The sequence below is a fragment of the Strigops habroptila genome, chromosome 9 (genome assembly GCF_004027225.2).
Source record: "Strigops habroptila isolate Jane chromosome 9, bStrHab1.2.pri, whole genome shotgun sequence".
Taxonomy (NCBI): Eukaryota; Metazoa; Chordata; class Aves; order Psittaciformes; family Psittacidae; genus Strigops; species Strigops habroptila.
In genome coordinates this window covers 9,905,101-9,918,063 of record NC_044285.2, presented here as the reverse complement: position 1 = coordinate 9,918,063, position 12,963 = coordinate 9,905,101, and the positions used below count along the sequence as shown (strand labels likewise).

General features: G+C 38.1%; 1 protein-coding gene across 4 annotated transcripts in view; it reads left to right on the top strand.

Annotated features, from left to right (window-relative positions):
• The window catches only part of ADAMTSL3 (ADAMTS like 3), a 179,923-nt gene that overhangs the window by 113,049 nt on the left and 53,911 nt on the right, over nt 1–12,963 (top strand). For all 4 annotated transcript variants that reach the window (XM_030498307.1, XM_030498305.1, XM_030498306.1 and 1 more), the window contains exons 8-12: nt 110–184; nt 5,502–5,659; nt 6,625–6,736; nt 9,642–9,780; nt 11,310–11,360. In XM_030498307.1, the coding sequence (XP_030354167.1) occupies nt 110–184; nt 5,502–5,659; nt 6,625–6,736; nt 9,642–9,780; nt 11,310–11,360 (535 nt within the window). The remainder of the gene's footprint in view (nt 1–109; nt 185–5,501; nt 5,660–6,624; nt 6,737–9,641; nt 9,781–11,309; nt 11,361–12,963) is intronic.

The following is a 12,963-nucleotide window of genomic DNA, read 5'->3' as shown; positions in this document are numbered from 1 at the left end:
ACCTGTTAAACATTTTCTTAGACACATTTGACAGTTTTCAGTCTAGTTATGTGATGTGCAAATTCCCTAATGCAAGATAACTTCTAAAACAGTTCTTTAATTTTCCTAGGGGAAGAAACCGTGATTGCTGTACCACATGGGAGTCGCAGTGTGAGAATTACCCTGAAAGGACCAGCACACCTTGGTATGACTGAGCTGTTTTATGTATTTATTCATGGACAGAAGGTAAAAACAGAACCTCGTATCTGAACTCATACAAACTTTAGGAACACATCATGACCTTGATTCCTCTTCTTATCTTTAATATCCAGCATGTAGATATTCCTAGAGAACACTGGAAGTTCTCTTAGTAAAAAGGAATAGTGCACATACTGGTGATTTCTAAATTTATTCAAACCATGTAATTCTTATATAAGACATCTAAAATATGGTGCACTCTTAAACTACATGCAAACAATTACGTGAAAATTACTTTCAAGAGGCTGTGTGGGGGGATTGATAGCCCTTGTATAACCCAGCACCAGATTTCTGCTGAAGAGTCTGAGATAGCATAAATAGTCCAGTGGAAGTCACACTTGGTCAGTGAGCAGTGTTCCAGGAAAAGTAGTCTAGGTAAAAATGCGGTAAGGGTTTTTTTAATAAAATAAACCACACAAGTCCTGTTTCCATGTAACACTTTTGGTCATTACATACCATCTTTGAGAAACAGTTTGCTCTTCTCTGACATCTGTTTCCTAACATTTTTTTATAAGGCTGATGGTAGTATCTGTGGTAATTTCTTTACCTGTAGGCCTACTTTACATAAAGATCTAATCTTTTCAATGATAAGTGGTACTGCCGTACCAAGCAGTGAAATGCACCATTCCTTAATGTTTTGAGTGATTTTTTATTAGCAGGAGGGGAAGACTTAGTCTGAATCATAGAAATAAAAAGGACTTCTACTGGTCTGAGTAAATAGAAGACAAATACATTTTATTTGAAAATTGCTCGTCAATTTGTTTGCTTTGAATATATTGTTACTCTCTTTCATAGAGAAATTTAAAGACTTTCATTTTAGAGAAGCTCCAGAAGAACAGTAACTTACAACACTGAGATCAATAATGTACAAAGCTGAACTTATCTTGAAATAAATAATATTAATGTAAAACTGTTGCAAGGGATGTATGAAGGAGTGATCCTGACCAGTTCAGGTCAGGACTCTTGGTCTTTCTTAAGTAGTTCTGCAGAAGGAAGTTGTTGATTCAGCTTTGTATAAGGAAAAAGAACTAGATTCAGTGGCTCCTGGGGGATTTCTGGAAAGCTCCTGAGGAATGCAACAGCAGCTTTGTAACTAAGTACAGAGTGCTCCTGGCTTCCTACCCAGGGTGGTTCCGTCAAGAAGCTGTGGCTTGGCATTACCTTTGTTAGCTAGTTCTCTTGCTGAACGAGAATTGTGAAATGTTCTTTAACCACTTCCCCCAGCACATCTGTTTGCAAATCTATGAGGATTTAGACGTTTGTTACCTAAAATTTAAAACTAAAATTGCAGAGGTGAAAAACAAGTGAGAGCTGTTGTGGGGAGGGAGGTGGAAATGGTTTCTGGCTTCATAGACAAATCCTCAAGAACTGATGTTCTAGAGGGTGTGCTTTGGGAAAATTTGCTTGTCTGCCTTTGTGACTGTTATGTATGTTTGTGGATGTTTGTCACTTAACAGAAAATATCAAGTGATCTTTGTTCTGCAGCTTCATTGACTTCTGTGTGGGTGTGCTGGTATAATTAGAGGCAGAATTTAAAAAACATCACCTATAATTACAGGCTCCATTTGTTGGAGATGTTCTTCCTGGCTTGTAAGGAGTTGAATTTAAGAGGTGGAGCATGGACTGTAGAATTTTATACTGCCTCCTGTTGCCAGTATATATTTGCTCTTCAAGTAAAGTCAGCAGCTCAAATGCTCAAAGAGCACGATGGAGTGTCTGGCACTTTTCCCTTTATCTTGTGTTCTTTTGTGCTTCATCCTGGGCTTTATGATCTGCTCTTGTTCCAGGAAAACACAGCTGCTGGATTAATCAAAAATGGAAATGTGGTTGGAGATGTAGCGCATAGCAGATTTGAAACAAATAAATGCTCTGAACGTTGTTTTACAATCAACAGTTTAGTGTTTTAGGGAAGACTGCATTTCTTTGTAGCTGGTAAGACTAAGTATTTTGTTTGTGTGTTATGGGCACCTTAAGACAGGCAACAGATTTATCGGAGAGCAAAGAGTGTCACTGGGGTTTTTTTACAAATAGGTCCCTCTTGTACCTCTGTCTGCTTGGGTTTTGTGAATAATTTGGTGGGAAATAACCAAGTAATTAGTACAAAAATGGTTAAGAATAAAATGTTTCATTGTGTTGGTTTTGGTTTTGATTTGGACTATATTACGGCTTTTCTAGCAGTTGTTTTAAGAGCATTAGAATCAAAAGAAAGACTGAAAGTTCCCTGAAATTAATCCTTCAGCAGAAGAAAAAGGAAAACCAGAAGCTAATATTTTTACAAGTGGCTAATGCTAGATAACTGAGTTCATGAACTTAGGGAGGTTAGCTTCACCAAAAGGAACTGAAACTTTCTTCCCTTTTTGTCAATATCTTTTCTGCTTGCAGGGGTTTGTGTTACTTGACAGTGTTTTGTTGTGCATCTATGCACTGCTTTGTCTTTTGAGGAAGACAGTGTTGCTTGCATTTTGAAAAAATGTATTTTGAGTCTCTGTAATGTTCTATCTACAAATGAATCACATGGGAAAGAGTGAGCTTCTGGTTAGCAACATGATGCTCCTTCTTGCACTGGGAACAGCAGCTATTGCCCTGGGAATTCTTCCATGCACCTCTCTACACAGTGAGGTATCTGCAGTGGGTTCCCCATGTCATGCTGCCGTACTCCTGCCTGCCACTAAGAGTATAGCAGGCTTTTTTGCTGGGTCTTCCATCCACAGCTGGGCAAGGCATATTTCCATGGGGAAAATATTCTGTATCAAGGTGATGGAAATAACACAAAACCAGACAGTTGTAGGTCTTTGGCACCAGTGATTATCTTGTTAGGCTCAGAAACAGGGGAGCACTCAAGAGAATTCCCTGTCCTTATGACTCTGCATATCTGGAGTTCTAAAGACTGCTCCAGGAAACTTAGGGGGAGAAGCTTACTCCTGAAGTCAAATTTCCCACCTCTCCAAGATTATAGGACCCTGCAGAACAAATAAATGTTTGGTCGGTTCTTTTCTAAACCTTGCCTATAAGCCCGTTGGTGAAACCCTTATTCCCAGTTACTGCTCTGAAATCAATAAAGTAGTTTTTTTTGGGGGGGACTACTCCCTAGTGAGAATTCTTACTTATATATGTGTTACACTAGATGCTTGGTTTCACTTTGTTTTAGAACCCTGTGATGACAAGCGCTAGATACTACTGAGCAGGAATACATTGCATCAGAGGTTATCCGTTGTGCTGTGGAATAGCTCTTCATCTCCCTGTGTAACACACTTCTGGGAAAAGCTGAGCAGCTGCTCTAAGCTTCACTGACATGACCTCCAGAGATACAGGCCATCCCTCTATAGCTAGCTGGACCTTGCAGATAAACACATGCTTTGGATTAAAATCTAGTGTAACACTAACATAAATGTGTATCAGCTCTCAGTTGGTTATCATATGGTTGGTTGCTGAACAATATTCCTAGCTTGTGCTTAGAAAAACATAAAAATTATTTTTTAATGAAGAAAAGTGGCATAAAGACTGCAAAGTAATGTAGCTCAGGTCACCAAATTAACATCTTTAACTTCTTGCAACAGCTGGATGTCTTGCTTTGCAATTTTAAATGTTAGTTTCAAAGGGTTCCTGTACCCCTGAGGATCCTACTGACTTTATGTGGAGTTGGAAGTACTTGAGATTTGCGGATTTGACTCTTATTCAACAAAATGACAGAATAACAGGCACCATGCATTAGTACTTACTGTTGAGCAGTGTAAGTTTGGGGTCAAGGCTTGCAGAAGCTTAATCCAAGAATGCTGAGTTCAAATATTTAAAAGGTTATTTTGTAATGCAATCAGGAAAGAAAACGTCTATAAGTGACAAATGAAAATATGTAGTAATTGTCTGAATACTGTTGCTTTTTCTGGGATTTGTTTACATTGATTTGTTCCTAATGGAAATGCATTGGACAATGGGGCGCTTTGATTCCCAGAGATTTATTTTTTGTCTTTGACAAAGTACATTTGATTCACCACTAGATTCTTACCTTATGATCAACTTGAAGTCATTTTTCTAGAAACATCCTTGCTTAAACTGCCTTCCAGCAATGTATGTGACCTTTGTTATGCCTATGAACATAGTAGAACCTAATGCTTAGAAACTTGGGATAATATTGGTACCTTTTAAAGGAAATTGATTTCTTCTAGAATTTCTTCACTCTGTTGGGGATGCTCCAGAATGCATTTTTATTTAAAAGACCTTAAGGAAGAAAACAGTAATGATGGACAGCAGCATTCAGAGTATGTTTTCAGTGCAGGTAAACCTAGATGCTCTTAACATAAATTATCTAGCCTGAATTAGGTAACTTTGTTTAAAGTACCAAAAAAGGCAAGATAGTTGGAGAAAGAGGGTATTTATAGCTCATCAAAAGGTTCCTTTTAGCTAGCCTTGAGCTCATCTGAGATTCATGCCCGCCTTATGCAGTCCTCTGATTGTAACCAGAGCAGTGTGTTTCAACTCATGCATCTTGCTGTGCCTATATGCTATATTATGCAGAGCCCAAAATTCTATCTTCGTTATGAATATCTTCCTTTAGCTTTGTCCACTTGTAGCTCAGTCAGTTTGCTGGAAGTGACTCAATCCTAAAAATGCTTCATCTGTCTTCTGGAGGTTGTGGGCTGTTAGTTTAATGTGTTTCCAAGGAGCACAGAGCAGCTCAAAAGGGTTTTCATCACCACCTCTTCTGAGAAAGGGACATCCCTCTGGCAGCACTGCAACTCTCCGCCTCCTGGCTGTGCTTTTGACTCACAGGGGAAATACTCAAAGTTGAGTTAATGACATCTAGAATAAGTAAAGTGATACAGGTACTGAGGTGAGTGTTTGGTGAGTTTGACACCATTCAGGCTTCTCTGGAGACTGCTGAAGTTGCTAGGCTTTTGAGTTGCATGGAAGTTTAAGTTATTTTTCTGTGTATTGATTCTATCTGGTTTGATTTTCTTGCAGCTTGTCCTGCTGAATCTATTGCTCTATAAATATATAGAGCACTTGGTGTAGGAAAAACTGTCTCAGAAGTGCTTCTGGTATGAAAGAATAGTGTGTTCAGGCAGATATTCCTGTGCTGACATGTCCTGCAATTATGTATTGGCCTATAATCTGAAGCAGCTAATATTCACAGATACTCCATGTGTTTTTTTAATGCACACGTATGACTGTTACTTGGAAGGCAAAGTTGTAAACATTACTTTCTGACTTCCTTGAAAATAAAAAATATGCCTTTTAAGTTTACTAATTGCATGTTTCTTCTTTAGTTATAGAGTCAAAGACACTGCAAGGAGACAAGGGAGAGCACAGTTTTGATGCTCCTGGAACATTTATCATAGAAAATACAACCGTTGAATTTCAGAAGAGTACAGACAGGGAAATCATAAAGATCCAGGGACCTCTTGGAGCAGATTTCATTATCAAGGTGGGATGCATGTATGTACAAATCTGCAAAGATACTGCAAGTGTGCGCAACAGAGTAGGTGGCTCCGTCAGCTTGTAGCAGTACAACAAAATCTTTCAGCTAGCAAATAAGGAATCCTAATTACAGTCCAGAGGTAATTTATACTAAGTATATCCAAACAAATTAAAATGTTACAAGGTTAATGTCTTTTCTGTGGTGGAAAGTACCAGAATGGTAAAAATGGCCAGGAGTTTTGTTTTAATTACTGGAAGAATATCAGCGTGATCCTGTGCAGTGGATTGGTGTTAATCCAATTGAAGACTGCCACCTACTGAATCTGAGAATTACTTCCATGCAGCACGCTGTGGAATCAACTTTAGCCATTGTTAATCCAGCTACTAACCATTTCTAATTTAAATTTCTCTTCTACCCAGACCACACACCGATGGCTTACATCATACACGCAGATATTTATGTGTAGAAAAATATCAAGATTTGACTGCCAAAGAAAGATAGTCATATAGTTTTCCATTGGAAAGGACAGGTGTTTCAGTATTATCACACCACTTGGCTTTATCTGTCATGTTGGGGAAATAGACTTTCAGTAGTTTTCACTTTTCATCACCAAAATCACAGATGCAGTTAGACTTGCCTGAATCTGGTGTGCTTAGATCAATTATAGACTCCTCTCTTCAGCAAATTCTAAAAGTTTTGCTGACAAAGAGGTAAGACAGAAGAATACAGTTAGGAACTTTGCCAATCAAGGTTTGATAACCAAAGCCACATTCAAGATAATCTTGAACAATTTGTAAAACAAAGCAACATATAAGTGTTTGACTATTGGAAACTTAAATTTAATTGTCACTGTGGACTTTGTAGAGGTTTTATGCCTGTTACCATATTACTTTCTGCACTGCTACTATGTATGAATTATGAGATTACGTGAACAGTACAGTATACACGTGTTGTAATGGAAATTTCTTCAGACCAGGTACTCTGGATCAAAAGATAGCGTGGTTCAGTTCTTCTTCTATCAACCCATCAGTCATCAGTGGAGACAAACAGAGTTCTTCCCATGCACAGTGACATGTGGAGGAGGTAAGTAGTGGCAGTTCTTCACGAGTGTTTAAATCTGAAGATTAAAAGTGGAAGATTGGCAATCTTTGTTCTGCATTTTTGTTGATTAGGTTTTTGTGTTTCTTTGCACACCGGTGGTTCTACAGGAAAATAAATCAAAGAGTAGCACCTAAGTTGGTTGGTTAAGTTAGTATGTGCGTAGGGTTTCTTATACCTTATATTACTGGAAGTCATGTTCTTCCATAAGGGATGATCATTTGAGTAAGAACTATGAGTAGGTTGCCCAGAGAAGTTGTGGCTGCCCTGTCCCTGGAAGTGTTCAGGGCCAGGTTGGATGGGGCTTTGAGCGACCTGGTCTAGTGGAAGGTGTCCCTGCCCATGGCAGGGTGGTTGGAACTAGATGATCTTTAAAGGTCCCTTCCAACCCAAACTAATCTATGATTCTATGATATGACATTCAAAATGGAAAATGACAATTCATAAAGGATATTTTAGGAAAATAAGCAAAGAAATACAGGGAGATTTCAAAATGAGGATAATCAAGAAATGAATGAAGAAGGTATTTCTGGCCACAGTGGTAGGCATGAGGGAGAGTTTTAGAACACTTAGTTTGGAAATTAGTTACACTGAAAGAAGAATAAGTAAATAGAACTTAAAGAATAACTACTATCAATGCCTTTGTCTCTCTGATTTTAAACACTTAGTCCTGATGGTGAGCAGCACATAGTGTGCCAGGCATCTACTCCTGGTTTAAATGCTACAGTTTATACAATGGTTAGATGAAGTGCAGCACGACCCTGCTACTGCTCATCCAGCCCAGCAAACTGCTTGTCATATCTGGTTCTGCAAAAACCGTACCTTATGGCAGGAGGAGTGCTTGACATTGTAGATAGCTGTTTCAGTTCAGCTAGCATTACCAAGGTCACCTGGAAAACAGACTGGGATACTAGTGATCCTGTTGTAGTGGGTTTTTTGGGGAGTGCAAATATGGTTTAAATAGTTACTTGGGACATGAGTGAAAGATGTTTAAAGCACAAGTGGAATCTGGAGATCCTTTAATGGACCACTTGCACCTCACTTTAATCTGAAATGCAGACAGTATATGTGTGTAATATCTAGTCCCACAGGAGACTACTGTATCTTATAAGATACTTGGCCTCATGAAGTGTGATTCTTGCTGGAAGTGTGAGTGGCAATACATGTCCTCTGATGATTCCACTGCACTGTGTTTATGAATTTTTTCCTAACTCATCTGACAGGGGAAGAAGAGTAAATCGTCACAGTTATTTTTAAGGACTGCAGGTAAACATTGGATAACCCAAGGGACATATCTACCTTCAAGTTTATTGGCTCAAATCCAGCCTTATGCAGACTGGTGTTATGGTTTGAAAATTATAGCTACATGTCAATCTCTTTGAAATCAGCCAGGGTTTTCGGTGCCTTGCTTTGTCGCTGCATGTCTGGAATATGAAAATGACCTTTATAAAGAGGGCTTGACACTCTTGATAGCAGTCCTGAGGGAGGCCAGTAACTGAAGAAGCACAGAAACTGAGCTACTTGCTTACCCATGAAATCAGTAGTGTTAAGAATGGCATATTACTGAGGCATGTGAGGAAGTTGTATTGCAGCTGCCTGGCTTTAACCTGTTATCTTAAAGCAGAGTTAGTGTCCAGATTGTCTGTTTGGCATCTTTTACTGGCAATAAAAGAAAAAGTTCCTCGCAACAGAGACTTGGAATCAGTGCACCACCATTCCTCACTTGGATGCTTCTCCTACGTTTAATTCTGTAGTCTCCATGTGTTGGAAGGGGGAGTGTGATGGGCATCTCGGAAAGTACTGTCAAGCTTGAATGAGCAAGAATGTCTGAAAATTAAGTTTATCTTGTTTGCAAGTGGCATATCTTCTGGGTCCTTTCAGTACTTACAAGAACTGGAACGTACATGCTTTCAGCACTGGAACTGCTTAGTTCCTCTTTATGGTTATCCCTCTCATGCATGATGACACTTTGAATCAGCCAAGAGACACACAAGCAAAGCCATTGATATATGATACTTAGCATTTTCAGTAGACACTGGGACTTGTGCTGTTAGTTTATTAACTCTGTTTGGATTTTAATTCTTGTGGTTTCAAACTTTTTTTTTCTTTGCACATACCAGAACATCCTTCTCCTCTCTTCAGTTTAAGTCCAAGTCAGCTCTTTTGAATGAGTCTTTTTTCTTAGCCAAAAAAGCAACTTAGTGGTTTATAAAACTCAGATCCTTTCTTGTAACCAGTCTCCACACAGACTTCTTTTTTTTTTTTTTTTTTTTTTTTTCTCTTCACCAAGTAGTTACTTCAAGTTTTCTTTTGCTGGCTCTTCAACTAGGAATGTTCTTGAAACTATTTCTTGGTTTTCTCCAGTTTAACTTAGCAATGTTTTTGGATCTCATCTTCAATTCCTCTGGCTTTGTTTTAAGTATTTATTTTTTTTTTGTAACATGCATGACTGTGTAATATAGCTCTCTAACATATGTGGTAAATCCTCTGTGAGGGAGGGCAATTATAAATCGTGGAACGTGTAGTAGAACCATATGACTTTGTAGGGTTGCCTCTTGTGACAGGTGAGCTGTTCCAGTACATGTATTTCTGCATCACATAAAAATATGTATGCTTTTACTCTTATACTTAGAATATTATTAGAATAATGTGCCAGAGCCTTGTCTAGTGTTAAGATAGGTTAACATAATAGTTATACTGAATTGCTTTGAATGAAGATCTGGTCCTGCATGTTCCTGTACAGTGTTTCCTTGTTTAAAAGTAAACCAAAGAAGAGTAACACAGGAATTTAATAGTGAATGGGCAGCGCATTGTTTGGGAGGAGTGAGGGAGGAATAAGGCTGCTTTAATTTTTTGCTGTTACCAATATTTAACTTTGCTCCTGCATTAGGTTATCAGCTTAATTCAGCTGAATGCATGGATATCCGTCTGAAACGTGTTGTTCCTGACCACTATTGTCATTACCATCCAGAAAATAAGAAACCAAAGCCCAAGCTAAAAGAATGCAACATGGATCCCTGCCCTTCTAGGTTTGTATGACAAATGTTTGTGTGGTATAGTCAGTTCTAAGGAACAAGCATTGTATTTACTTAATTTCAGCTCTTCATCCTTAAGGCTACTTAATCTTGGTTGGTTATTGCACACGTTAAAGGCTGATGTCTAGCATTTGAGTTTTGCAGAATAGGAGACTGCTTTACACATAGATATTGTAAATATCAATTTGTCTGTTCAACGGCTAATTCTACTTTGTCTTTTGCTGAGTGGTATAGCACTGCTACAAGGTTTTTGTGAGACTGTGTGAGGAGGACAGATTGTTTGCCTGCTTTGGGTTTATTGATGCTGCCATTCAGGGTTTCTCATTAGACAGACAGTAGCTCCAGTTCTGTCAGCGTACAAGTTTTGCACATGGTTTAACTTGCTTTATTCATCTGCCCACTGTAGAAGTTACATTCTTCATTTGTACTGTGGAGTTGACAATTATTAAAGTTTGGGGGGCTTTGTGTTTTTATACTAAGAATTAAAAAAAAAAAAAAAATAATTCAAAGTAAATATACTCGTATTACAAATACCACAGAATATTATTGCCGAATTATAAAGGCTATAGTATACATAAATTGTATTGAATTACACTACAGTATTTCAAACTAACTTTTGGATTGTCTGGTGAGGTTTCCTGGCTGTGCTAAAGAATCTTAAAATAACATCACAGTATCAGGTCCCAGAACCTCACATTAATATGCCAGCTGGCCAAGCTAGAGTTATAGGCAAGAAGAAAAGGAAACACTCTCAATGGATTTCATTTCCTATAGCTAAACTGTCCATTTCCTTTCATTCCTGTTGAACATAATCGTTGATAGTGACCTCTAACAGTCATAGATGTGCAGACTTTCAAGTTTTTTTCCTGGAGAGCTGATCACTGTATGGAGTGGTAAGATTTCAGTAATGCTTAATGGCAATGGTTGCCAAATGTTGCAAAATTGGAATGGGAAAATTAGGGAAAAAAAGGGTGTAATTACCTTTTCCTTTCAAATTTATCTTATATAGACAGAAATAGGGAAGTACTTCTGGATATAATACCATATTTCTTAGATATGTATATGCATGCTCTATGCTGTGCAGTTCTAGAAGGGTCCTAAGCACCATTCAAGACCTATCTGGGATTAATTCTGTGATGCATTTACGTCACTGACACTCAAGGTCCTCAGTGGTCTTTGTTACAGGTGTAAGTATATAACTTTTCTTGAGAATAAAGTAGCACAGTCCTAAAAAATTGCTGATAATAAATTTCTTTGCTGAAGTCTTGTTCATTTAATTTTTTTATCTTTTTTTTGATGGTATGAAATGGAGATACTGTATGGGGAATAAATCCCTATCTGTACAGAAAAGGTAAGGTTATCCGAGTTACTGTTTGCCACAAGGGTGATGTGTAATGGATGTAAGATTCCCTCATTTCACATTGGGAATTGCTTACTTTAAGCATGATCATGTAAAAATATGTACTTGGTGTACAGTCTTGGGTATGAGAAATAATGATGCAATATTTTTTTTTTTTTGACAGTGATGGATTTAAAGAAATCATGCCCTATGATCACTTCCAGCCACTTCCTCGGTATGTATAATCAGGATAGCATATGTGTCAGCATTAGCACAATTTTCACTGCAAACATACTATTTGATTAGTAAGATCATGGAACATCTGATTTTTTGCTGTACAGGAAAGCAAGTTTATAGCAATCCTGTACATGTTTTAAGTTTGTGATTTATTTCAGTGTGCTCTGAACGATTAGCTTAAGACTAAGAGATTAATATGCTTTTCTTGAAAATATCAGTGTGGAAGACTTTAGAATAAAGAATTGCCCCCCTAAGCTTTCTCCTGCTGTAGTTTTGGGAAGAGCATCTCTTTTAAAATGCATGTATAAATTCTTGTCTTAATGATGAATGAAATGAAAGTTTTTTATTTTGAAGATGTATGCAAGGAATAAATCCTTTCATAGAACATCTGCCTCTATTACAGGACTCTAGAAATTCTTTTTCATTGAGAGGTCTCATTCTTCTGCTCTTCATTAGACCTACACTCACCCTATTGACATCAAGGCTGACATGTCCCTTTAAAGACACTGAGTTGTCTTAATATCTATTACCTAAAATTAAGTTGTGAGAGCAGAGTTTGTTGAAATTTATTTATTTACCTGAATTAATGACAAGAATGTAAATCTTCTCTGGAAGGCTTACATGTCCTGTGAAGAATGTTGGGACTAAAAAGCATTGGGCCAGATTTAATGTTAATGTGAAGAATTATAGTTGATGGAGTTAGATGCATATTTATCTAAGTTGATCCTCTGCTTTATTATGTCATGAAGTGAATAATGTGTATTTTTCTAAAGAAGTAAAGATATGAAGTAATACGAATGAAATCATAGACTTGCACGGCTCAGTGGAGCTACTGATTGCAGCTGATATAAATGTCATAGTTTATTTCTGTAGCAATTTATGCTTGTTGTGGATCTGCTGTCCTATGATGTACTTTGGCTTTCATACATACATTCAGCTTTTTTCCTTTACAGCTTTATCCTGTAAAGTTCAATAATTATGTTCTGTGTGTCTCCCCTTCCATTTTTTCTGCCAATTCCTTTGTACTTAAGGTCTCCTCTGGAAATCAGCACAATTTATTTACATGAGTATTTCATCTTCTGAACTGCTTAGGGCTTGGAGGCCAGTTGGAAGAGAAATTTAATCCCCCTTTCTGTGCTTTACCGTGCTCAGCACGTTTGCATGACACTGTGGTGAGATAGATTGTCTGCAGTAAAGCTGTGGGCAGGTTCTCTTATTTCAAACACTTGAGAACTACAGACAAAGGCCCACCTCATTTCGACACCTCAGTGTGTCCTGTCAGAAGGTATCATGGTCTTCCTGGGTGATGCTCAGGAGTAAGAACTGTAAGATAGCAGGTTGCCAAGTAGGGCACCGAGTTGGTGCCAGGAGGAAGGAGAGAGAGGAAACAGGCTGTGTTACACTGAGAAGGCACATAAAGAATTATAAGATAAAAAAGCACCTTTTCTTGCTGGAATTTCTGAAAGAAAATGGCAGCTGAAACAGCCACTTTGTATTCCTGCATCATGAGGTGAACCTGGTCCAGCACAGATGCAGGTCTTGCTTCAGTGTAGCAGGATGTATTTTCTCTGTGCTGTTGCCTGTCAAGTAACTGCAATGCA